Below are 27,402 nucleotides of genomic sequence, written 5' to 3'. Positions count from 1 at the left end.
TTACATCACTTGCAATATTTCGAGATGCTTTAGCAGCAATAATAGGAATGGCATCTGGTTTCAGATCGTATCCTTTGGCAATGGTTTTTTTCCAGTCTGCTTTGTAGTTAGCCTTATGGGAAAAAATAGATAAGTCAGGAGTGTCACAGTAGGAAATATTAACATGTCTAAGTCTTAATTTTTATTGTATTAATGGTGATCAAAACATCAGTCTGTGCAATTGCAAGGAGAAATGCTAACCTCTACACAACCTGCAGCTGTATCACGACAAATTTACTACAACCATAGTTGAAGACAATCAGTTTAATGCATGTAACTAAATCTTTAACTCAGGTTTTTTTTCAGTTTCCATACAGAACAACTCAATCAGCAGAATTTTTGCCCTTTATAACTTTTTTACTTTCTTTTTGACTTCACTGAACCTTCAAGCAATTTTTTTTCCTATGAGCGTCAAAATCAAGACCTCTGGTTTGAAGGAAGCAGCCTGGCTGATTTCTAATTAGGGGTTAGAATCTGGACAGACTAACAGTATTCCATGGCTTTTCAAAGGATGGAATGAAAGGATACATCTATTTCTAATTTTAACTCCTGGAGGCCTGATAACACCACCAAAAGATATATCATCAGAATGGTAATAAAACAATCAGTGGAGATCCTTACATTCTTGGACAGATGCAAAACAGGAGTGGAAAGCAGTCAGACTGAGAGCTGAACAACAGGAAAAAAGCATTACTTCTTTACATTTCTCATATTTCCTTTGAAAGCTCAGCAGCAGGAGGCAAAACACACAGAGAAGCTGCACTGCTTTCCTCTGCAACACGTTTTGTACAACAGTGAGGAACGTTAGCTTCCAAACCCATATGCATTTGAATAATAAAAGTCATGACCTTATCCTCAGTCAGGCTCTCCCACCAGTCTGCCAACAGATCACTGAAATGCCTGAAATGCCTTCATGTTCAGCAGTGCTCAAAGACACAATTAAACATTTGCTTAACAGGTGTAAAACCCATTGACTTCTACAAGTAGTGGCTCACCTGAACAGAGAGCTTGCACATTTCTGTATTCAGTATCATAGCATGAAGAAACAAAAGGTCATTTTTCTATTAAGAAATGATGAATTTATTATTGAATGCACTATTGGTTGCATACTCACATCACTTAAATTGAAGGCATTGACCCTTGCTTGAATAAACTGAGGGACATCAGGATCTAGCTTGTATTTGTGCTTTACTTTTTCACCCTCTTGCTTATATGCTACCTGCACAGCAAAACAAACAAACCTCTGTTAATAAGAACACAGCAAGTAATATTAGTATTAACAAAGAGACAAAACAACTGCCCTTAATTCCTACCAACAAATTACAATTTTACTATTTGTACATTTTTTAAACTCTACAGTTTCTAAGATGGAACATCAGATAGAAGAATCATAAACCCATGGTTAGAAATAAAACCTCCATATTGCATCAGTAACAAACAATACTTACATCACTCAGTTGCTTGGTGTTGTGCTGAGCTAGAACCATTGTCACTGAGTCTGGCACACTGGTAAACTTGATGGTGTCTGGGTGCTGACGGTACCTCTTCTCATTTAATGCATCCCCAGCCTTTTTAGCTGTTTCCACATCCAGAGAGCCGAGAGGACTCCATCCAATACCCTTGAACCAACTGTTATAGTCTTGTTTGTATACATTCTGAAGGACAGAAAGACAACATGAACCAAGATTATCCCACGGAACTGTTTAAGCAATAGTCACAGAGCCTCACTCCTATGTTCTACATTAGCAGGAATATCTTATAAATTCTGAAAGGGAATAACAAGTTACTATTTTTTTTTCATTTCTGTCATTTCATAAGTAAGAAAGTAAGCTACTGTATTTTTTCCTCCTCATTTATTTCTTATAAACATTAATAACTTTCAGTATTTACTAAGCTTCTTTTCTCCTACCCTTGTGAAAAATTCCACCAATCTCCAAACATTAATAACTTCTAAACTAAAATAAGGTGTTCACTGACCACAGTTCAATTTGGTCTGTGTTCCAGCAGTCTTTATCAGAGCTGGTCTTTTACACAAAGGTCCGCAGAGCAGAGACTTAATTTTTTTTTCCTCCTATAATTCCTTCTCCAGTGAAATATGCAGAATTTACATCTAGAGGCTTCAAGTAAAAAAATCTACCCAGGCTACAATTAAGCAGGTAATACACAAAGTATCAATATTGACATTGAGATACAGTCAGCAAACAGCCTGAATGCAAGGATATTACAGACATTTCTAAACCCCTTCCATGGTCTAAATTCAAGAGCAGCCATTCTTCACAGAAATAGAGAGAGGGAAACTCCACAGCATCCAAACACCTGCAGAGTGCAAACTGGTATGCTCAGTCATTTCAAACTCTGTATCTGCAAGAACAACCAAGACAGTCGTGCAAGAAATCTCCTATGCTACAGATCTCCAGAGGAGGTATCCCTGGTATTCCTGGTATCCCTAATGCAACCAATAGCTAGTTTGTTCCCTCCATCATGCTACTGGCTTGCAGTCCACCTACACTACCACATCTGCCTCACGCAAAGACAAAACAGGGAAACTTGAAAGTCTTAAAGAATAAAACCAAATTATGTTAGTTGCAAAATAAAAGCTCTCTGAAAAAATTTTAAAAAGAAAATAAATTCATTTGCATGCCATATTCCAAAAAGCTGCTCTTCAGAGGCATGCCACCATCAAAATCCTTTTGAGTGCGACTCACCTGGAATGTGGTACTTCTAAATTCCACCAGCTGATACTTAAAGCTTCTAATGCTGGTCCCCAGGACATAATGAAAACAAACCATTCCCATACAGTGATGGCAAATTTCACTGAATAAAAATACCTATTTTATGTTTATTTGTGTAGGAAAACATCAGTGAGACAGCAGCCACTGAAATACTCACATTGCTCTGAATTTGCATCATGTTCTTTGCAAGCTCAACATCCATAGCATCTGGCAGATACGTGTAGTGATGGATCAGATTTTTGTAGTGGGCAGTGGAAGCTACGTCCTGAGACTTTTTTGCAGCCTGGATACTGAATGTGTCAGGAGGTGTGTGATAGACAGTCTTGCTCTTCTCATAGTCCTTCTTATATTCACGATCGGACTGAATCTTTGCAACATGCATGTAGTGAACGAGCTTGGGGTCATCCTGCAGGCTTCTGAAACCAACCTGTTTTCCTTTAGCCTTTTCATATGCTTCCTTGTATTTAAACTAGAGTCAGAGAAAAAGAGATTAAATATATTGTCACATAGCTACTGATGTCTAAATTAAAAAAAAAAGAAAAAAAAGAGAAGAAATCTGTTATGACTTTCATTGGGAAGGAAAAGTGCAACCTGTTCAGGAACATTAGCCTAAATAGCATACCCAACAATACCAGCTTTTCTTTTTCCACCATCTAAGGCTATGCACAACACGTTATACACGTAACAATGATGCACCAGCCACAGCTTTCCTTGAAAGGAAGTGAAATCGTTAAAATTACTGTGCTGAGAGGTGCATGAAAAACATTAAAACAATTGAGACAATCCATCTCTCTCACTTGAATAGCAAATAGAGCACAACTGAGAAGCTTCCTCTCCTTAACCGAAAGCACCGAATCATAATCTACTTCATCAATTTGTGCTACATGGCTTCCAATTCACTTATAAGCTGTACTCATCCACCTACCTCAAAACTACCTCAGTATATACTGTCTCACAGTCTAAGCAGATGCTAATGTAGCTAATTCACTGGAAATCTGTCAGCAAATGACTGCAAGAACTACTGATTTCATCTCTCCTGTGAACAGTGGTTTAGGAAACACAGTAACAGCTGCTTATCTAAAGCAAATATGATTAGAATAAAAGATGTTTTACACAAACCAACACTTTGAGAAGACTGAGAATGTCTTTCTCACATTAGTGACTCTAGTGAGCCTCATGGAATATTTATGGTCTACCACATGGCATGGAGTGGTTGACATTTTTACTAAATGCCTAAAACAAGTGTACCTGGGATAGATACTTACATCACTAGCAATGTTTCTTGATGCTTTTGCTCGAGTAATTGGAATAGCATCAAGTGACACGTTGGTCCCTTTAGCTATTAGATCGTGGTAGTCCTGTTTATAATAGGCCTAAAAAAGAAAACCAGTATTATTCTAGAGAACCTACTATTCAAATGAATTATAAGAAAATAAAAGCTACACAAAAGCTACTCCAGACAAATCGTTAGTATGAGATGCTTCTTTTAGTGTTTATTACTTCTTTATTAATTAAACTAAATTAATTACATGATTACACGAGTAGCTGGGATTTGCTTGGAAATTCAAAAGATGCCAAGAGTGAAAAATTACAGTGATACAAGTTGATTATAAAGAATTGTGCATCAGTGAAAGAAATCTGCAATATGAGCACATCTGTAAGATCCTCAAAAATTCAAGAGCAATGTGTAAAACATCATAAAGTCATCACTTACATCACTGACATTTGCAGCATTGTATCTGGCTTGGATAAACTGTGGGACATCTGGGGGGAGAGTGTATTTATGTTTCACTTCTTCTCCGGAAGATCTGTAGAGTTTCTGTAAAATACATCATACATAAATAAATTCTTTCCTTGTACAAGCAGCACCAGTTCACTGTGAATCAATTGAGGATTCAGGTTTGATTTTTGCAAATGTATGTTGCCACTTATCTCATAAAGATGGAGACTGCACTTTTCATACAGGATTATTGATCTTATTGATGGAAGAAACAAGCCCTAAATGCCCTATGCAGTCTTCGCTCAGAAAGGTCTTTACTCAGGGCTCTGCAGCACAGCCTTATGAGGAGCAGTCAAAGGAACTGGGATTATTTAGTCTGGAGAGAAAGAGGCTCAGGGATGACCTTATTGCTCTCTACAATTCCTGCAGGGAGGTTGTGGGAGGTGTTGAGGGGATGAGGAGGGGGTCAGCCTCTGCTCCCATGTAACTAGCAATAGAAATAGCTGAGCCAGGGCAGATTCAGATTGGATGTCAGGAAATACTTCTCCAAGGGGGTGGTCAGGCACTGCAATGGGCTGCCCAGGAAGGTGGGGAAAGTCACTGACCCAGGAGGTACTGAAGAAACATTCAGATGTTGTACTGAGGGCATGGTTTATTGGTGATAGGTGGAGGGTCAGACTGGATGGTCTTACAGGTCTTTTCCAACCTTGGTGATTCTATGATTCTATGACATTTACACCTCCTTAAAAAAAAGCAATTAAGAAGCCTGATTTCCAGGAGGGCTTTCACTGGAACAGGCTTCATAAGTGTCCTTGTCCATGTCTGTGCATACATGCACACCCATCTTCACTTATACTTTCAATTCAGGAATTGTCTTAAAATTGGAAAGTGGCCGCAGTGCAGAAACGTGTGGTCTCACAGTACAGTGACATGTCTGGTATGCTCACTTACATCACTCAGCTGCTTGCTATTGATCTCTGCTTGCTTCTGCACTGGAGAGTCAGTCACTTGAGTAAATTTGATCTGATCAGGATGCTTTTTGTAGGTGTGCTGAGGGTAAATAATAAAAACATTCATTGTAAGTGTACATAAGCACATCTTCCTGTTAAATAACACACAGTGATGTAGCATTACTGGGGATAGCTGGCAGTTATGAATGGTGCAGATAAGCACTGTCCTGCACAATAACTCTGATGTTACTTTTTAACACTATCAGAGCCCAAACAAACAATTAAAGTATTTTAAAAGTATAAACACAAAATATTTGAAGGTATATAAATACTACCACAGACAATAAATGATATGAAATATAAAATATTACACATAAATACATATTTTAAAATACTTTCAAGTATTAATAATTACAATTTGTACTAATAAAATAACCACAGTATGTTGAAGCATTTTAAAAAGTTTTAATGTAAAAATATGCTGACTTAAGCAAGTAGATGCTTGAGGGTCATGTTGTAATTATTTGGTTCTATTTGTTACATGCTGTTATAACTGTCTTGATCACTAGGTGTCACAAAAGACTTCTAAAATACAGGTGAACATGGCTTATGAAAGTCACTATGCCAAGAAAACCACGCTCAAAAATTAACAGGAATCACTGTAAGCTTTCAGACATCTCAGAGCAGATGCCCTGCATTTAACTGGCTATCTGATAACCACTGCCCTATACTTACATCTTTACACTGCTCTAACTTCTTAATAGCTTCATATTCTTGAGTTATGGTCTGAGGGAAGTAGCATTTTGTCTTTTCTTCCTCATAATCCGCTTTGTAATTTTTCTAGGGATAAAATGAACATTCCATAAGAAAACAGAATTGAGCTTTCTCCAAATTAAAACAGGATGGCAAGAACAGAATGACAGCCACACTTACATCACTCTTCATAGCTTCGACTTTCATACAGTGGATCTGGTGTGGGTCCTCAAAACTGCCCAAATAGTGTCCCAAGATATTCTTTTGATAAGCATCTTTGTATTTCACCTGGAAAAACAATCACAAGCTGATAAAGAAAAGCAATCAAGAGTGTCAGTAAGGAAAGATAAGAACTCAGCAACACATACATCACTGAAATTCTTCAGAGCACTATCAGTCTGGAACTTTGGTGTTTCACAGTAGTTTATGCTTGTTCCTTTGGATTGCTCATAGGCTTCTTTGTATAATTTCTGCAAAAGAAAATAACATTAGATATAATATAATATAGATAATAATAGATATAATAACGATAAGAAAGCAGACTGAACTGAAATGCACTTACAATATAAATTACAACGGTGAATATTAATTTTTAATTCTTTTTAGTGGCTTCTAGGATTGTTAGGAAAGACATGAAGGTTTGACTCATCATTTCGGAATGTCTGATGTTGAGCAATATGAAGTGTCTTTCCAAACAGATGAAAACACTGAGAGAGTAATCAAGAATGTCAATACATTCCTGAAGTGGTATCAAAAATAACAGTATGTGAATACTTAGGAGTGTATATTTTATCACTGCAGGAAGCACTTGAAGTTCTAAGCACTAAGGAAGAACCCCCACCTTCTGATCCATTTTTCAAAGGATTATAAAAGAACAATCATTAGCTATCTCCATAGCACATCACACTCAGCTGTAGGGAAATGACTCCTTACAGTGAAACCATTCTGGCCAGTAGGATCTCTTGACAAATACTACATTTATAAAACTAAAAATACTGAGAAATTCAGTGGAGAAGTCAAGAAATGATCAGTTTGGGGTTTGGTTTACTGTACATGACTGACATCTGTGCTGCTATGCTTTGGTAATACTCACATCACTCAGGACATCTCCTGCAGTCTTTAATTGCCTCAGCAGTGGGTTTTCTGTAGCAGGAAGCACGTTATAATCTGCAACGGCTTTGTTCTTCTCGTAGTCTGCTCTGTATTTTATCTTTCAAAAATAAAGACAAAAATAATGAGGTTTTTTAAATTGATATTAAAAGCCAAACACTCACTAACTTATATTGTCTTGAAATTTTCTGAAAGGTCTCCACCTGCTTTTAACTCATGACTCAGAAAGGCAAAGGACCATGAGAAGCACTCAGATCACAGCAGTGCAGGGATCACCAGCTGAGAAGTTGAGTTGAAAGATAATTGACAGCTATTAATTAGATGTCCTGACCTTGCCAAGCATCCTGAATTCTTAACTACCAGTTGACATATTAGAATAACTACATTCTTAAAAGCTAACGACAGAAGATTATCTTCGTCTTTGCTGATGCAAATGCTGTTACAGAAACTGCAGAAGCCAAGCAAATCCAGCATTCCTAACAAAATGCCAGTACAACATCACTGAGATACACTGAGAAAGCATGAATAACTGAAAATATGAAACCAGATTCAGCTAGGTTATGCTGGCCTTGCTTAACAGTATTGATCTATTCCAACTAAAACCAGGTAACAATACAGTAAGAGTAAACCAAAGCAAACTCCATCTCCATGAAAGAGAATACTTCACAGGTACCCTTGCAGAGGATCATAAGCATGGGTAGGAATCACTGAAAGCTTTGAGGTGGCAGAGACACAAGAATGCATCTTTTGCACAGAAGAAAATATTTCTGACAGCTGACAAAGCAGCCTCAGCACAAACTGTACTGACTTCAGAACGACACTCCAGCTCTGCAGATGGGAGCAGGCAGAAGGACGTACCTTACTGACATTCTCTGAAACTCGCTTGTTAGCTTCATATTCTGGAGTTTCAGTCTGCATAAAGTAGATTTGGTCTTTCACATTTTCAAAGTCTTCCTGGTATTTTTTCTGTTAAGAACAGAGAAAAGTAGGTATCAAATGTATCAAACGTATCAAATGCAGCTGCATTATAAATTAGCCATCCATTAAGAAGCTTAAATAGAAAAAGAGAAACACAACAAGAGACAGAGAAAAATTTGATCAGTGTTTGCCACATTGGCACATGCACAAAATAAAGGGGTTCATTTCAAGATCTTCTGAAGAACTGACTTACCATGCTTATGTTTTCTGCATTCATTTTTGCAATTGCAACGTCATAGCACGGAGTTTGACTCCACTTGCCTTTGATCTTGTTTTTATAGTCTTCGTGATAAATAACCTGCAATGAAATTTGAAAAAATAATACTTAATCTCCAGCTCAATTTTCACTTAGAAGTCTTCTTTTTAAAGATGCCTCCTATTTTATATCAGTACTGTCAAAACCACGTGAAGTCTGACCTTAGCATTCAGTTTTCACTTATTTTGGTAAGTTCCCTGACTAAAAAGGATGTACATAATAAATAAGTCATCTATTCCAAATGATAAATAATAAGACTAATAAGATACACTCTCCATGGGATATCACTACCAAATTCCTTCAGTTGTCTCACTATTCACACAACACTGGAATATAATATTGCCCAAAAACTGAACTAGAATTCACTGTCACTGCTTCTGAAACCTGTTATAGGACAGAAATGGAAAGTCCTTTCTATACATGGCTTTTCTGGTACATGTGATTTCTATCAGACTAGGTTCAGAGTAATGGAAATCAAATATAAACTGTTCAAACTGAAGTTTAAAGTGTTTGAACAATTACTTAAGCAGTGACTGTCTGTTTAATTACACAAAAAATCTTCCTGCCTTTTCACTGTGTTCCAAAGGCACTTTCAACCACAGTTGCTCTCCTCATCACAGAAAGCACAACTTGGTATCACACTGATTAAGAATGTACACGTCAAAAAAGATTTTTCTGAATGTTATTGTTTGAAGATACATGTAGAGGTTACTGACTATGTTTTATTACTTTTCAAGAATAATCACACTGATCTTCTTGCTTCTCCCATGCAAGAAAAAATAAAATCTTGATGATAATTTAGCTTCTGAGCTACCTCAGGTACAAGAAATTTCCTCTAAACAACACATTACTTTCTGTCACCTTTCAGATGAGTTCACTGGATACCCTTATCCCTCATCTGAAACAGCAGATAATATCCACTATACAGCAACAAAAATCAGGCATGTCTTCCTTACCACAGCTAAACTTCAAAGTGAACTAAAAACCTTCTGGCTCAAGAGTTCATATGACTTAGCTCCAATTTCTCCAGCAAAAGTTGATCTTCCTCTATTTCACTTCACCTCCTGCATTCCTCAGCTGTTCTATTCCATGTAAAATGAACTGCTAGTCATGCCATACAGCTGTGCAATTTACTGTTGAATATTACTTGCTAATTCAGTGTGCAAATCAGGAAAGAGTTACTAATTTCCACAAGTACCCATGAACTTGCATGGGATACATATGTGGACAATGATCTGACACTGAGAGTAACTTTTAAAAGGTTTTCTCTGCCATCAACTTAGGCACCTTCAAAGATCAGATATCCAACTTAACAGCAAACTGGGATTATTCCTTGTAAGCAAGTAATTCATTTTGAGACCAGATGCATACTTGTGTTTCACTGTTAATTTTGAAGAGAGGAGTAAAATGGATGTTTTATGTTGCACTTTAAAATGCAATGCAGGAGATATTTTTTACAAAAGGAAGAATAGGAACTGATACGTGTATGAGAGAAGCAGAAATGTTTTATGAAACCCAGATTTGCTGATAAGAATGAAATTTTGTCTTTCACTTGAGACTGGACAGGAGCTTCTGAGATGTTTTAAAAAGAAAGCAAACGTAAAAGCTGGCTTTCACTCCTGAAAAAAATCAAAGAGATCTTGAGGTCTGGACTTTTCTTTTGCTCTCTGGTACCTTTTTTTGCCTAATTCCAAAATGGAAATTTCTGTTGAAGGAAGAGAACTGCATTCTACTCACATCACTCAGCTGCCTCGTCACTTTCCTGGCTTGTTCCACATCAGGTGGATCTGGTAGAGAAGTATATTTAGATTTTCGTTCATCGTGCCCTTTTTTGTAGACAATCTGGAAATAGGAAAGAAGTAAACATTTACAGAAACTGCCCACTGCAATAGTAACATCATATTTACTCTTACCTCTGCTAATGCCACCAGTAACAAAAGTAGTTCTGTTCACAGAAGAACGATAATCTCTTTCAATCAATGTGTTCTGGGGGACTATGGAAAAGTTCACTAGGAAAGTTTTCAAGTCTACTACTCTGATGTTTGTGATAAACTGGACACCTGAAATCTTTATATAAGACCTGAAATACTTAGTGGAAGAGTTTTGTGTCTGTTTTCTTTTCCCCTTAGTATCAGCAAATAGCAATACTGAGCATAGCTCATGAACTACTGAGTTTTTTTTATCATACAGATCTGCAGATACTTCACAGGGCCCAGCAAACAGGGCTACTGGGCTTACAGCCAACCCCGAGTGCTTCTCAACATTCTGAGAGGTATCTGAGGTCTTACCAGTTACCTGAGGTCTTAAATTATTTCTTTCACTCATAATCCAACATTAAAAAGCCAACAGGTACACACTCTAATAAAGAGTGTTCACTTTTCTATAGAAACACCACCACTCTCAGAGCTATCAGCGCACATCTATGCATATTTATCTTCTGTTCTGTTACAGAGTCCAGCCAGAAGCCTCTTAAGTTCACAGAATCACAGAACAGCCCAGGATGGAAGGGACCTCAAGGATCACAAAGCTCCAACCCCCCGCCACATGCAGGGCCACCAACCTCCCCATTTCATAGCAGCCCAGGCTGCCCAGGGCCCCATCCAACCTGGCCTTGAACACCTCCAGGGATGGACGGGGCATCACAGCCTCTCTGGGCAGCTGTTCCAGCACCTCATCACTCTCATAGCACAGAACTTCCCCCTGACATCCAACCTCAATCTTCCCTCTTTCAACTTCAAACCATTTCCCCTTGTCCTGCCAGCAAGAAGTTACACTGTAGCATGATCCAATTTTCAACCAGGCTTTGATACTTACATCACTCAGAACTTTTTGAGCCTGTGCCACCCTTCTGAGCTCTGGACTGTCATTGTACGGATAGAACAACGTTTTGTCTCCTTCCCAGTCTTCTGTATAGAGTTTCTTAAAACAGAAAAATGGCAGAATAGAGAATGAATTCATTTTTGTCTTGGAATGCTTCTTGAACTCCATCTGACCAAATTGGTGATTCTTCTTACCTTACTGAACATTGCTGTGTTTTTAATTGCATTTACAAGCTCTGGGGCATCAGGGGGAAGTAAGTACTTGTCCTTATTCTCCTCCCAGTTCTGTTTATATAACACCTGGACAGAAAGATCAGCAGGCTAGTTACTCTCTTATTAGAAAAATATTTACATTAGTTAATAAACAGCTTGATGGAAGGCTTTTTTTGCAAAGTGAAGGTATCATACTAATGACATTTAAAAATATGAATTGGAAACATTTAAGATATTTATAAGTGCCTTGATCAACTTATTTGGCCTTCCCCTCTGAGCTTCTAAACTGTTCTACAGACACTGCTTTAGTGTCCTGAAGTGAAAACCTTGCTTTTATCAGTAACTTCATGATCCGTTAACGTTCACAAGCCTTCTGGTAAGCCAAAACTCACCTTGCTCACTTGCTGAGAGACCTTCTTTGCATGTTCTATATCCCAGGCCTTTTCATCAACGTGGCAAATAGTTCGAGCAGCTTCCCCAGCCATGCGGTATTTCACCTAGAGCAGTGCACAGCAAACCACAGCTGTACTTACAGCTAACACTGACCACTGTTCTCTTAAAGCAGAATACTGACATTCTGAAACTTGATAACACAAAGATTCTGCATTGAGTGATTTAGGCATGTCATTAACCTTTACCATGGACTAGCCATTGCTTAGAAATAACACCCAGAGAAACTAACAGATTTTGTGAGTTAGCTGAAAAAGAAATGCAGCTTTGAGACAACGTCACGAGCTGTGAATCCAAGCTACAGTGTAAGCCTATAATCTGAGCTCTTCCTAAGAGTGCTTCCACCTGTATGAGGAGATGGAAATCCCCATGCTATTTGATCTCTCTTAATTTCACAGTCCATTACCACGGACCATACACCCAAAAGCAATACAGCAGTCACACCACCACGGCAAACCAGTAGATGGAGCACAAAATCATTCTAATGCTGTTACAACAATCCCTGCTTGACAGCAGGCTCAGTCAGCTTTAGCACAGGGATTGCTGCATCACGTTCCTCAATACATCCTAAGCCAGGTTCTGAGCAAAATGTAATGGCTACCCATCTCCTGCACACTGCTTAGGTGTCTCCCCACTCAGCTCCAGGAGTTCCTATTCCCAGACATCCAATTCTCTCCACTTACTCTACAAAGAATTAAGATGCTTTGCATTTTAGTTCCCCAAATTGTGATGTGCACTATTAAAGGGAGACTGGAACTGCAGACAGAACCACATTTGATATCTACCTCACTGAGCTGATCCTGCACTTTCTTGATTCTCCGAATTTCTGGCGTATCAACTGTGGAAGCATATGGCTTTCCTCTTTCTTTATTAAACTTTTCTTTGTACTTGTTCTGAAAGAAAATAACGACAAGTGTGATTAAGACACATCCTAAAGCTCTGGCAGAAACGCAAACAGTAATTTTTTATGTATTCATCTGTTTAGTATAGGAGTTTGGGGCACATCACTGAATAATACAAGCTGTCATTACACAAATACATTTGCACAGTTCTGCTTATTTTAACCAACTGATTTTCTTCCATCTGACACAGCAGAAAAAATCCATTTCTACCTTCAGCCTGCTTTAGATCACCTCTGAGTTTATTTGCATTACACATCTCACCCTGATACATTCAGTTACTTGTTTCAGTGACCAAAGACAGGGAACACTGTGGGGTGAGAGTAGCAATCTTGGACATGTGATACAACATCTCAACAGCAAACACTGGTAGGCATCACACGTTAAAAGTAGGAAAAAAGGTCTGACACCACCTTACACCTGCACAGCACAGTTATTTCCATGCCAAAAACACAGTGATATGGACAGTAATACAGGAATTTGATATGCCATACCAGGAATTTGGGTAGGCGTTGTTCCTACATACTGTGCACAAAATAATTCTTGGATATAGAGAGGGATAGAGAAACATACTGCTGTACAAAACACTGAGGATCACTATTCAATAAACAGTAGCCTCTGCATTTCCTTACTTAAGTATCCAAGTCAGATAGCACAGGAGAGCTCTTAACTGACATCTGAGATAAATCTTCAGGTATCTGCCACAGGCTTTTTGTGTCTAAAGATTACTCGATGCACGTAAGCAGGAAATAGGCAAGAGATGAGCTAACTGAAAGAAGGACACTTCCTGCTTCAAGCAAACGGCACTGACACACGTGATGGAGTACAGAAGGAGTCAAAACAGCATGAAGGATGGCAACAATACCTATCAGATGCTTTCAAAATTGGTGTTTCTAAACAAGTAAAGGACATGGGATAATTCACCTCACTGAACAGGTCCTTCATTTTATTACTGTGCTGCAGATAAGGTGTCAAGAACTTAGAAGAGTCCACTTTTGTCCGTATCGTCTTCTTTCTGATCGGAGGTGCTGCTGGTTCCTCATCAGAAGTTTTTTCATACTCAATCGTATGGGTGACGGTTGTGGGACCTGTGAATTCTGTGCTACTGCTCTCAGTGATCTCAGTGACCACCTGGGAGTGGAGAAAAAAAATAAACGTGTTTTAATTATAAATCACAGTTTTATTTTAAGCTTTTTTCACTTCCTCTGATACAGAAGGATGCTCAGTTCTTATCCCCAAACCAGCTAAGGTGTACAAAAGTTGTGACACTTACTTCCGCCTGGGATGACCCAGCAATGCCTACTTTATACGAGTCAAACTGAAAAAGTACAAGGAATTAAACAACTGGCTGCTTTTTGCATCAAACTGATACAATTATTCTCCAAAGGAGCAGGAAGAGCAGGGGCTGTGTTCCATATGCACAACTTTCATGGGCATGAGGTGGTTTCTCAGATGGGACCACCCACAACCAAAACCAAAGCATGAAAGGTGCTCTCGGTGTTGAAGAAGCAGACATCACACAGCCAGGTTTCCTAACGATGATACTGAAAGCTGAGAAAGCAGGTCAGAGGTGCACACAGTCGTCCACAATGATCATCTTCTTCTTGTGAAAGGAATGGACACTGCAGATCCCAAGTCTTTGGGATCCTGCAGCAAATCTGTGATGCACCTGATTGAATAAATGCCTGGAATCCACCTTTTCTACTAATGTACATTTTCTCACAGTCAGATCATAATCATGGCAAAGATATAGTTGAGATACACATACATTCACTTGATCAAGCATCCACTGGAAAGAAGACCACAATTAATTTAAATCACTCATATACTTTTTTACCATGCCATAAGAGATCATTTTAATATGAAGGTTCTAATCCAAAGCATGTTAAAATAATTATTACAGCTGAAAAATGTGCTCTGAAATTATCTGAAAATCAAAGTATCAAGCTTTATTTCATAATCAATAGCTTAAACAAAACAAATGCTTTGAAAAGGAATGCATGAAGGTCAGATTTCCGACAGTTACTTACATTAGTATGAAAAGAAAATACACCAAGCATTAAATATTAACTTGGCAAATACACAAAACTTAAATTACAGAAAGGTTGTTTATTACGTGAACATTAATTACATTTCACTAATGACGCGTCAGGATGTTAATAGTTACTTCTGCACCACAACAGATTAATCTCTTCCAACTCATTTCAAGTGAGCAAGTGTTCGTTTAAGTTCTGGCACTGAAAGCACAGCACAGCTTGAAACCTGCCTAGGCAAGATTCAGAAAAGCGTTACTTGATGTTAGGTTCATAACAGAGCAGTGAATCTACACGCTTTCTTGAGAAGTTGTAGCATATTTCTAAAGCTTGGAGAGGCTTCCTTCTGAAAATAGTTAAAAAAACAAACAACAAAACTCCTCCCTTTTACCTTCCTAAGATAACTCCTAGGCCCGCATGATGCTAATGCTATTAACTGCACTTACAGCTGATGGAAATACATCCAGTCACATCAGCTAAAAAGACATTCACTCTACATATGTGATTCTTCACTCTACAATACTGTTTTCAAAATCTGAGGCAGATCTGACACAGAAATAGTTGTGCTATTGCTCCCTTTAAATCCAGTCTGGCTATGGATTTTAAAACACCTGATGAATGCAGCGGTTAAAAATGACAGGCTTTCTTCTAAAGTGCAGCCTTCAATTACTTGCTCAGATGGCATCAATCATATTATATGAAATTAAAACTATAGTAAAGCTTTGGGACCAGATCCTTCGTCTGGAAGGAACTGCTAAGATTATGTTTCAGCATAAGCCTATGCCATAAAAAACATGTAATGGTAGCAAAGAGTTGCTTACATCTATACTATCAGTAGAGCTACAAATGATGGTAATGACTCCATGGTAACTCATATATTTGTTACCAATGACATAAAAAAAAATCTTCACCACTTTGCAGTGGGAAAAGAACTGATAACACAAACTAGATTCAGGCAGAATCTTTACATGCTCCTTTTCCTAACAAGCTGCATATAGTGCAGTAGGGCCCCGTTATTCATACATACGTATCTAGCCAAACTCACATCCTCAATAATTCTGTTCATCTTTAACACTAATGATTAGATTTTGCCAATATGTTACCTAAGTAATGTTTCTGCCTGTCTTTCTAGTTAAATAACATAACCTGCTGCTTCATTCTGTCAGCTCCTGTGCAAATTTAGCTGCTGGCCAGCAGCAAAGGGAAGAGCATCAGGAAGACAGAGAGCAGGAAAGAAATCAGCATTGTCCTTTTCTATCAGACACATCCTCAGCTCCTTCTGATGGAGGACAAACAGTGGCAAACAGTGCACATCCAGGTTGAATCCCAACTGCAAATCTAAAAAACAGATGGGACAGACACTCAAAAAAAGCTAGAAGCCCTCTTGGCCAGCCCACAAGAAGGTCTTGAAGAGGAAATAAAGGAGACTGAAAGCAACTGATACCTATGTGCTCACTATGGAAAACTGATCCTCAGAATGCAAAAGGCCACTAGTTTAGTATTACACATTAATTACATACAGAATGTAATTAATGCATATATCAATCGCATTCAACTTCACAGGAACCTTTACCTCATATGGTTCACCCTCCTCAACAATTGTCTCCTCAATGTAGTACTATTAAAGAAAGGAGAAAAAAAATATCATCGTTAGGACAGATCATACAGAATAGCAAACTGTTCTCTCTCTTAGAAAGACTGTTTTAAAAACACACCTCAGGAGAATCAAGACTGCAGTTTGTAGAGATGTTATCAAGTCCTGAAGATCTGATATTATTTTTTTGCACTGATTGGATTTATTCCTTATGTTCCTTAGTTGATCTTCCTCCTAATTAATTAACGAAGGACCATTATCTAATGATCCATAACAAAGGCAGATGATGACCACACTGAAAGAAAGCATCCAGTAGAACAGGACTTCCCAAACATTAGGCAATATGCCAAAGGACTGTAAGAGAATTCTCTCTCCAAGGCTGCCTTCAGAGTTGCTCCTACCTACAGATGAGGATCTCCACAGCTCCACGACAGACCCCAGCCATTTCTGGCTGCCAGTCAGACTTCCTTCTACTGATCAGAATTCAGAGCTCCGCAGTCAGCCAATTTTCTACTCACTTAATTTTCCATTTATCCAGCTCTTATCTCATCAATTCAGTGAGATTACATGACTGTTTCAGTGCTCCTTCTGCAGTCCAGGTACGGATCAACTGCTGTTCTTTCCTCATCAACAGTAAAATTACCATGAAAAGCACCAAGTCTGGTCAGCCATGATCCACCCTCAATAAACAAATATTCACTGCTCCTCATCACTTTGCTCTTCATGCATTTTAAAATGGCTTCTTAGGTGATTTTCTCCATACCCTTCTTAAGGTATCAAGTTCAGTTTATCCTTGGATCCTCTTTCTTGCCTTTCTTGAAGTTGGGTATAACAAGGCTTTTTCCAATTATCAGGAACTTCCCCACAGTACAATGAACTTTTGAAGATTACAGACAGTAGCCCTTCGTTGACATCAGCCAGACCCCTCAGCACCCCTGATCCATCCCCTCTGGTCCCCAGGAACCATACACATCCCAGCTGGGGAAGCCATCCCTAACTGCCTTCCTCTACTGTGGATACTACATCATTCCCACATCTCTACTAAGAATCAGAGACCTGGAAAACCAGAGAATAAAGAATAAAGCTTACCAAAATTGATTAAAAAAAAAAAAAAAAACCCACAACCAAAAAAAAACCTTTAAGCAATATGCTGAGGTTCTCTGTCCACTGAACTACAGTCCCACAGTCTTACCTTCCCTCTCACTGCCAATGATAACACATTTCTGTTGCTCTGCACATCCCTTGCTGGTTTGCCCATGCATACAGGAATGCACTTATTAACATCTTACATCTCCATCTGCACTCCTCCGAAGTACTCAGCTCCTATTCCCACCTTCTTTTGTGTCTGAACTCAGCCAGGAGCTGCTTGTTCATCCATATCAGCCTTCACTTGATTTCTGCACACTCAAATGAACAGTTCTTTTGCCCTGAGGAAACTGTTCTAGCAGATTACCCAACTCTCTTGGACTTTTCTCAAGAGATCTTCCCAAGAAGGGCCCTGCACAGGCTCTAATTTACCTTTCTGGAATCAGTGATTATAATTCTGTTTGCCTCGCTTGCTTCTCTCAAATCTTCAGCTCCACAGTCTTGGTTTCTGCAGCCCAGGCTGCCACCAACCTTTCCATCTTCCTTTCCATCTTCCACCTGCTCTTTCCTGTTCAAGTGGCACATTCAAGCACAGCATCTCCCCTAGACAGTTTGTCAGCCATCTGCATCGAGAACTTTGTCTTCAGCACATTCCAGAAATCTCCAAGCTCACCATGCACAGCCACACAGCCCTTCCAGCAGACATGGGGGGTGATTAAGGCCACCTGCGTGGCTTTGTCCAGCTGCTTAAATAAGGCAGAGCTCTGAAGCAGATCTGCAGGTGAATAATCAGCCTTCCTCCTTCTGCAGGCAGCTTTTCCCCCTCTCCATCTTGAAGCCGTCGTTTAAGCAGGGTTTCCAGCTGGCACGCCATTTTGCCACGCATGGCTCAGACTCTCATCACAAAGGCACTGCCAGCCCTTACAACACAAATCCTTGCTCGACTCTTACCCAAGCACCCTGCGGTGCCACCCACCCAGAGCAAATCTCCCACAAGACACGCCACGATGGTTACAGCGTTTTCGCTCTCCACCTTTCCCCGTTGTAGCCAGAAACAGAATGCACACGAAGCAGCTGCCGGGCCGTACGGCAGCCAGAGCCTCTTCACAACCGGGGACCGTGCTGCCGCCCCGCTCCGCCCCGCCACCTGCCCCGGTCCCTCCGAGGCCACCTCGAACATGGCGGCCGCGCGGTGGCGCCATGCCGACACCGGGACAGCGCTCCTGGCGGCAAATGGCGGCGGCGCTGAGGGGCGCCGGCTGGGGTTCGTGCGCCGCTCTGCTTCGGTACCGCAAAAACGCGTCAAGGTGCGCTCGGAGCGCCGCGGTGAGCAGCAGAGAGGTTGCCCATGTTTTAAGTTCCCCCCTCGTTCGGCTGTTTTGAGGTAATTCCTGCACGCTGACCGCTGTTCAGTTCTAACAGCGTCGTTCTCTGGAACCTCACACGTGGCTGCAGCGCTCAGTGCACTCTTCCCAGAGGAGGAAAAAAAATAATAATAATAAAGGAAAAATGAGGCAGGCCTGTGTAGACGTAAAGCCCAACCTGCTGTAATTCAAGCATCAACAAACAAACAAGCATTGGCAGAAATAAACAAATATTTTGTCACAGAGATCACATAGTAGTTAGGAAGCATGAAGTCAATCTCGAGGGACTTCGTAATGGGAAACAGCAAAGGACTGCTGTCCTTTGGACTGGGCTGTGCAGTGTGTGTAAAGATGGATGTTATGAGCAGTAATGCTTGTTTCTCAACACACGTTTAGCTGGTAAACTGCTTGACTTAATTAATTATTTGAAGTTTTGGAAGCTGGCAGCCAGGACCCAGTGCTGTAATGAATGCTGCCTGAAATCAGCGATCCAGTGGGTTTGGTGCGGAGGTAAGAGTCGTGTGATGGCTGCGTGCAGTACATTATTTCTTTCCTCAAATAAGTGCTGAGCAGTTCGTCACAGCCACTTAATCGTTTCATAATACAAAATTTCATTTCATAATAACAGTAAAGTAGCAGGTCTTTGTTGATGTTATATACACTTTTAATCGCAAACGCGTTATTTCAACGGCAAAGAAAGCTATAATTACCCTAGTTCTTGGGAATTCTTTGAATTCAGTCACTGAGACTAAGTAATTAGTTATAAAACTGTTAGTTTAAATGCCCAATCAACTAATTAATGCCTGACGTGGCTCCACAGACATCTGCAGGTTTAGGTGTAGCTCCATCTTGGCATCTGATATGTTGGAAGGAGAAAACTGCACTGGGAAGAAGCAGAAGCCAGGCCAGAGAGGGGCTTCCAACGTCATCCTTGGATTGGATGACAGAGGGCAAGCCAAGGGGGAAAGAGATGGCCCCTGCATCTATAATTATGCAGGAGAGTAACCACAGAACCTTGTGGTGGGGGTGTGAAATGGTTACAATCCTTACTTAAATGCACAAACCATGACAGGAACCAGAGAGATTTTGCTCTGCCGACAGCAAGTATTTGTTGCTGTTGTCTTTTACTTATCAAACCATTTGATAGGTATCTAATCATACTCTAGTCATCAAATAGCAGACGACGAGTAACCATTTATGTTCATGAGCAGCATCTTGGAGAAGTAATTAATATTCCTATTCACGAGGCAGAAAACAATAAATTCTACTCTCAGATTTTCTTCTTACCTCCACAACTTCCTCATATTCTTCTTCCTCCATTTTGAGTGTATTTTTCTGTCTCTCCCCAGCTCACTGGTGATGCAGGAAATGAAAGTGTGAATACACAGTATTAGCCCACACTAAAAGCTAAAGTCAAGTTCTTGAAGTGCATAGGTCACGGTTAGCAACTACTGAGATTATTACACCATTATTGGCTAATCAAGGGAAGAACTTGAACAACATAAAAAAATTAAAGTTGGGATCTACCATTACTTTGTTTCAGATGACGGCAGAGAGCCACTGGATTAATGAAAATCAAATCAGTGAAAATTAAAAGCAAAAAATAAAAATTGAAATCAGAGAGACGAGATTTCTTGAAGTATTATTTGACTTTTTTCATTATAACAAAGTAATAGGAAGATTTTTCTCTATCACTATTTCATACAATGTTGTTGCATTATTAAAACTCCTCTTTGGATGGGAGCTTTATCTGCATATTCTACTATATGCATGCACAAGTAAAAATGCAATGCATAAAGAGGCTCTATGTATATTTTAAGCAACCTTAAGTTAATGAGTTAATTTTGCTTTTCCCAGCATTAGCCTATGCAGGTGCTTTGGGTTCTTTGAACTCGTAGCTTTTTTTCTCTCTATTTCTGCATTCCTGGAAAAGATGAAAAATCCATACACTGGCTGAATTACAAAATACAGATGACTGTCAAAACCCTCTGAACTGATTAATTAACACAATGATTTTGCTTTGGGGCGCAGTTCAACTTTCCACCAGAGAATACAGCCCTGTTTCTAATGTTGGGAGGGGATGAGGCTTTGGAACAGCTGTTCTGAGTCCAAAGATACTTGCCGTGTAAGCTAATACTGCCAAATGACGAGGTGGTTTTGTTTAGCTGGCTAAACAGCAATTCCTTCTGAGGCAAGTGAAGTCTAGTAATGCAGGTTAAATATAGGAACATGGAATACTGTCCCTTTTTAGTCTTGGCGTGTTGAGAAAAATTACAAAAAAGAAATGAAAAAAGAAAGTGTTAAAGCAGAATATTAACCATTAAAGCAAATGAAGGATAACTCAATCCACTGTCCTGTCCTATGACAAAATAGGCCAAAGTTTATGAACAACTATATAGCAGCAGCAGGGGCTTGCCCTTAGGGAGCCTCTCCATACAAGTGTCACTATTCCAACCACCAGCTGCATTTCCAAAACACAATTTCAGGTCCTTTCCTCTCGCTGCAATTTCCAATCATTCAGTTATTCAGCCGGACAGAAAATCTGAGTCCCATGGGCAGTGCACAACTGCTACTCTGAAAGAACTACAGAATCAAGAAACAGCTAGGACAAGAACTAGAAGTGAAATGTGATTAAATGTTCTTACCAGCAACATCTGGTAAATATCCTTAGGAGCAGAGCCTCTCCAGTCTTCCCTCTGGAGCAGTGCTGGGCGAGAGCAAGCCTGGTGCATCAACCTCTGGTGACGCGTGTGGATGGCACAGCCAATGCGGCTCCAGCCCGCTCCAATTTCAGCCCTAAATATACTTGGTGACCCCAAAGGAGGCCACCTGTTCTCAGCAAGATGACAGAAAAGGGAGCTGGGCACTTCTGTGCTCCTGGGGAAAGCAAAAACATGCCATAGCTTGACTACACTTCAGCAGGTCTCTGCTGAAATGGATCCCAAAGCTAATCTTAATGCATTCTTTTTCTTTTTCTTTTTTTTTTTCAGAACTGATCAGAAGAATGAGTTTGTATGGACAAAACAGATCTACTTCCTACATGGTACCTGAATCAAAACTGTCCAGATTCAAGAATCTGTGAACATCAGGGAAAGAAGAGCCTGGACTTCGGACCAAATTTGTACTAAAAGTCTATCTTTAATTTCACCCCTAAGCATATGTAAAGAGTTTTATCAATTTAATTTGAGGCAAATCACATATCAGTAGTTTCATGAGCAGACCTAGGAACATAGAATCATGGAATCACCAATGTTGGAAAAGACCTACAAGATCATTCAGTTCAACCACCAAAAAGGAAAAACTGAAACCATGCAGAAGAATGCATAAATAGAAAGCAGTATGACTGCTGAAGAAAGACTAAGAATAGGTGCTAAGTAGATTGAGTGACAAGCAATTGTAATGCATTATTTTGGAAGGTCAGGAATGGAACAGAATCATGGTAATGATAAGAGACTTTTTACATTATCTGTCTGGCCCACCATCACTACAGGATTGCTTTATCTCTTTAAGGAAGCACGTTTAAAAGCCAATACCAACACTCTGCTTCTCTTTTCATGTACTACAACACATAATTCAATAAGTAATTGTCAAAGGCCCATAAGAAGCACCTTCTTGTTCCTTAACTCTTTCCAGAAGTTCGTATTTATATCCAGGTGAAATGTTTCATCTACTGCTCCTAAGGATTTTATACGTTTTGCTGGGCTGTATGTCCTTCTCTTTCTCCTTAAAGCAAGCCATGTGCTTTCAGTTATTTGCATTTTGCTTTACTGGGCCATCCTTCCTCCTTTTAGTATTGTTTCTGTTTATAGAAAAATCCTTCCATTTTTTTAAACACCTCTTGAAGACATCCAGAAATTTTTTGTAGCACATTAATGGATTTTCTCTAGAGGAATGTCAGCCCCATCTCTTGCTCTGTAACCCTGTTCCTGTGTCTGTGCATCCCTGAAATAACTCATGGAGTCATTTTCCTCCAAACTGCTGCCTCGATTAGACGTGTAACACTTTATGCATTTGCCATTCTGCTCCTTGACTCCATGTCCCAGGGACCAACAAACTGCATTTTCTGTCGTTTGCACCTAAGCCCACAACTTTTCTTTTTTGGTGTAGGTTTAATGTTCACTGAAGTGTTTACCTACAACTCAGCAGTAAGGGGGTATTTACACACCTGACTAAATATAGATAAGTTATTCTGTATTTATATATAAATGTGTAAACACGTGTAAATGTATCTTCACTGTGGAAAATAACTACTATGCTGGCTTCTTAAAATGCATTCTAATGATACATAGGGAATATCAGCAAGAATCACTTGCTGAAGTGGAACATGCATGAGGTAAATGGAAGAATAATGCTTAATATTATTATTTTTTTTTTAATTGCTTCCACTTCCAGTGAAAAATTATGTCTGCACCTTGGATTTCAAGCCACTGTTTGCTGGAATATTCAGAAAGCAGCAGCCTGAGCCTGACTTTCCAGAGAACAAGTATTTCAAAGGCAATAAGAAAGTTCTGCTGGGAGATCATGGCAGGTTGGATACAGGTTAGCACACCAGACTGCTTTATCTACAGTACACACGTATGTATATACTCAGCAGTTCTGAACTAAAAGTTGGGAACGGTGCAAGATGAGTGAGGCAGAGGAAGATATTTTGCATTTAAATTGCCCAAGATTATAAGGCGGAAAATATTTTCTTAGCACTTTTAAATATTGAGTTCAGTCATTATTAATTATTGAACAGTAATCACTTCTGGCAAGGAGAAAGGAAGGAAATAGCGTGCAACATTCTCTAGATTTATTTAGTAGTTCTACAATAAAAGCAGTGAAAAAACAGACTATATGTACTTGCTCCCCTGACGCACAGCATTTACATACAAAAACACTGCCTTTTATTTTTCCCTAGAACCACAGTTGGAGCCTTTTCAAGTTCCTTTGGAGAGACAGCATTCCAGCTATGAAAAATACATGACATAACGCTGGAGCCTAATCTGTACAGAGGACAAAATATGGAGGATCAATATGTAAAGACCAAAGGGCAACCACACTGGGAATCTCCACTCCTGTAAGACAGAAATGTAGGTTTCTACAACCACCCCTCGGTTAGTAACGTTTCTGCATTGATTTAACCATTAATTCCCTTCTATTTCTTCTACAGTGCATCTCTCTTTGGATTCCACGTCAGATTTCAGAAGAATTTTAATTCTTCATGGCTAGATCCCCCATCATGAAGCTCAGGCAGTACATATCACTGCAAGCTGGCAATTGCGCCTTGAAAGAGAGGACTTCTTGATTCAAAAGACTTTCTATCCAACCTTGCATCTGTTTGACTGAAAATACACGGGAAATCTGTTGTGCTGGAGATTTATGTGGCTTCTCTATGTCTTGCCCTTTGTGTGGATAAGCTTACTGACATCAGAAGTGCTATATTTAACCTCCTGAGTTAATCAGTAGACCACCTGGACTTAACAAACATTCTATCATTGAAAAAGGACATATTTGAATACAACTTCATGCCACTGTCTCTATTTCTGGACTATTATTATCGGCTTTTCATTCTTTTCGCCTTTCTGCCTGCCAGATTTTGCACCGAAAAGTTGGGACAAAAAAGTGAACTTTAGCATTTGTGGGACTCCAACCTGAGCTAATTGGGTACCTAAAAATCTCCCTTGGAGTGCCATCTCTATCAAAAAACCTAAAAGTGTACCATGGACTGTAAGACACAAAACCATGTTAGGTTATAATACACAACCTGCGAGATGCTAATATTCAACCTGAAGGTGCTGGAACCATCAAGAAGCCATAAATACGAAATCCATTTATTCTGGGAGGAAAGCTTTAACCAAAGCTCATGACACCAGAGCCTTGGAAGTAAAATAATTCCTGCTAAGTTAGCTGTCAGTGGTGTCTGTTGGGGGATCCACATGGTGGAGGGAAACAGTGTAGAAATGTGAGACAGAAAATCCACTAATAGTGAAAGAGGGAAGGGGTGGGAAAGGGAAGTTAGGTAAGAGCTTCTCCTTGTCACACTGCGCCCTTTTACCTTAGCACTCATGGTTTGCTGGATAAGGAAGGCTATAAGAGAGCTAGAAGGGACTGGAATTAAAAACTTGATTTCCCTATGGAAGTTGTTAGGATTTACTTTTATTCAGTTTTTCTTACAGTTCCTTAACAGATGGGAGAGAGTCCCTGTAGTGACAGGTGTGTGAGCCATGGCCTGTCACAGGCTGCAGCAGTCACATCACTGAGGTACAGGTGCTGCAAGTGCCAGCATAGTGCAAAGACACTGAAGTCTGCATGAAGATCAAGGCAGATCATTACCTCGTGGTTTTTTCCCAAGGAATCCTTATTAGCAGGTTGAGAGCCCATATGGGCTTGACTATCCATGGTTTCTAGATTTGGAATGAACTGAATGATGGTGTCAGGTGCAAAGGTACCGATTCACACCAGGACAGAACTACAGTATCAGAAGCACGTGAGCAAGGCATTGTCAGGATGTGAGGACCGAATCTGTGTGCCACCTCAGGCTGGATGTGGCTCTGGGCAGCCTGGGCTGCTGGTTGGCGACCCTACACACAGCAAGGGGTTGGAACTGGATGAGCATCGTGCTCCTTTGCAACCCAGGTCATTCTGTGATCCTATGATACTTAACTCGGCAGTATAGCACTGCTAGAGTGAAGACATATCAGCACTTAGAATGAACACATACCATGCATCTCTGCAGTGTCTCTCTTGCACCCTAATAACTAAGCCATGCTTTTAAGTGGACAAGCGTACAATCAAAGAATATTAGGATGGTATAATCACAAAATAAACAAGAGAGTTAGGCAAAGCAGACTATGACAACCAAAGAGAATAAATGGAAGGCTTACCCCTATCCTGGGCTCACTCACAAAACAGCAGCAGAGACCATCTCCAGAAGAGATCCTTCCCCACTGGTAGCCAGCTCTTAAATGGAGCTGCCAGGCTCCTCCCCTTCCAGCAGCACGGGTGAATTGCCTTCACCTGTGCTCCTCTGGCTGATCATGGCTCACCTCAGGTGATCAATCAGGGTTCAGGCCCTGACCCAGCAGTTCCCATACAACGAGCAAAGAAAAGGCCCTCTTGTAAAACTAAACTTCATTTCTCAATATTTGCCTTAGCTTTCTTTCTACTTGTGATGTGATAAAAGCCAAATATCATTTTAGAATTATGCAAAAGCCACATCACGAGGACCCACTGTACTCAAGGAAAGAAAAGCTTACACAAGTGAGTTGAACTCGTGCATTTCTAACGGTTCAACTGAGCTTTCTTTTAATTAGCTGCAGGTGCAGCACTTACAGATGGGGATGTGAAACGCGAGGGATGTACCAGTGTGTTCAAGTTCCAGTTTGGTGCACACCATACCACAGACACATGTCTGTGCAAACATCTCTTCCTTCTAATAGTTTCAAAATGACTAAGAAGGGAGTCAGACTCCCTGCCTTGTGCTGATCCCAGAAGGAGGGGAGTCAGTATCTAATTATGAATGGTTTTGTAATTCATTAACAGCTGACTAATTAACTCAATGGAGATCTTAAATCAAAAAAAAGGACACAAAGAGAACCTTCTCTTGCTCCCATTCACTATAGCTTGAAATGCCCATCCATTTGTAAAAGACAACAAAAACAACCAGGAGCTTTATTTTTCATACCACAGTCTCTTCTTAATATCACAGAGCCAGCCAACCCAGACAAATATTTGTAAACATGGCTTTGCGATGGCTGTGCTGTAGGAGTGGTTGGTTGGTTGCTGGAAGGAAAGGATACGCGTTCTAAACAGATGAACTTCACTTGTTACTGCTGTGCTACTGATCATCTTTCTTCAAGTATTAATAGAAAAGATTAGATCATTACAAGTAATATACCCAGAGGCAATGCAATCAGAATGCCACCATTAAGTCATCTGCAGCGTCTTCTTCTCTTGTTTATTTTTTGATGCTGACAGGTTAATACACTCCTGAAAGCGACCGCTTCGCATGTTGCCATGAGTCAAGTAGCCTCTGCAGGAAGAGGGGCAAGGAGAATATTGGCGTGAAACCAAAACTAATTTCATCCTTCCTGGAAAAAACAAGCAAACAAGCATCAAAGCCAATGTTTGATGACCTTGGGATGCAGGACTCCAGTCTCTAGTAGAACAGCATCACCACCAGAGGGTGGTGAGGCACTGGCACAGGTTGCCCAAGGAGGCTGTGGATGCCCCATCCCTGCAGGCATTCAAGGCCAGGCTGGATGTGGCTCTGGGCAGCCTGGGCTGCTGGTTGGTGACCTGCACACAGCATATCACCATGAGACATCCACACCTCATGAACAGTCAGCAGCTGCCTCTTTGGTTTGGTTGCTCCCAGCTCAGTCTCCCATCTGCATGAAGGGCAGTTCTCCCTTGGCAGTATCT

The 27,402-nt window shown here is 40.1% G+C and overlaps 1 protein-coding gene across 13 annotated transcripts in view; it reads right to left on the bottom strand.

The window, feature by feature from the left end:
* Window positions 1-25,976, bottom strand: part of NEB (nebulin) — a 128,280-nt gene extending 102,304 nt beyond the window's left edge. For all 13 annotated transcript variants that reach the window (XM_048954057.1, XM_048954044.1, XM_048954046.1 and 10 more), the window contains exons 1-23: window positions 25,863-25,976; window positions 21,642-21,873; window positions 20,284-20,349; window positions 16,526-16,570; window positions 13,844-14,050; window positions 12,806-12,913; window positions 11,963-12,067; window positions 11,553-11,657; window positions 11,353-11,457; window positions 10,276-10,380; window positions 8,476-8,580; window positions 8,163-8,270; window positions 7,288-7,404; window positions 6,563-6,664; window positions 6,375-6,482; window positions 6,177-6,281; window positions 5,443-5,541; window positions 4,486-4,590; window positions 4,037-4,144; window positions 2,929-3,240; window positions 1,488-1,694; window positions 1,154-1,258; window positions 5-112 (exon numbers count right to left, since the gene is read on the bottom strand). In XM_048954057.1, the coding sequence (XP_048810014.1) occupies window positions 5-112; window positions 1,154-1,258; window positions 1,488-1,694; window positions 2,929-3,240; window positions 4,037-4,144; window positions 4,486-4,590; window positions 5,443-5,541; window positions 6,177-6,281; window positions 6,375-6,482; window positions 6,563-6,664; window positions 7,288-7,404; window positions 8,163-8,270; window positions 8,476-8,580; window positions 10,276-10,380; window positions 11,353-11,457; window positions 11,553-11,657; window positions 11,963-12,067; window positions 12,806-12,913; window positions 13,844-14,050; window positions 16,526-16,570; window positions 20,284-20,316 (2,502 nt within the window). In that variant the 5' untranslated portion in view covers window positions 20,317-20,349; window positions 21,642-21,873; window positions 25,863-25,976. The remainder of the gene's footprint in view (window positions 1-4; window positions 113-1,153; window positions 1,259-1,487; window positions 1,695-2,928; window positions 3,241-4,036; window positions 4,145-4,485; window positions 4,591-5,442; window positions 5,542-6,176; window positions 6,282-6,374; window positions 6,483-6,562; window positions 6,665-7,287; window positions 7,405-8,162; window positions 8,271-8,475; window positions 8,581-10,275; window positions 10,381-11,352; window positions 11,458-11,552; window positions 11,658-11,962; window positions 12,068-12,805; window positions 12,914-13,843; window positions 14,051-16,525; window positions 16,571-20,283; window positions 20,350-21,641; window positions 21,874-25,862) is intronic.
* Window positions 25,977-27,402: the final 1,426 nt, after the last annotated feature.

The sequence above is a fragment of the Lagopus muta genome, chromosome 8, assembly GCF_023343835.1.
Source record: "Lagopus muta isolate bLagMut1 chromosome 8, bLagMut1 primary, whole genome shotgun sequence".
Lineage (NCBI taxonomy): Eukaryota > Metazoa > Chordata > Aves > Galliformes > Phasianidae > Lagopus > Lagopus muta.
This window is presented reverse-complemented; position numbering and strand designations above follow the sequence as displayed.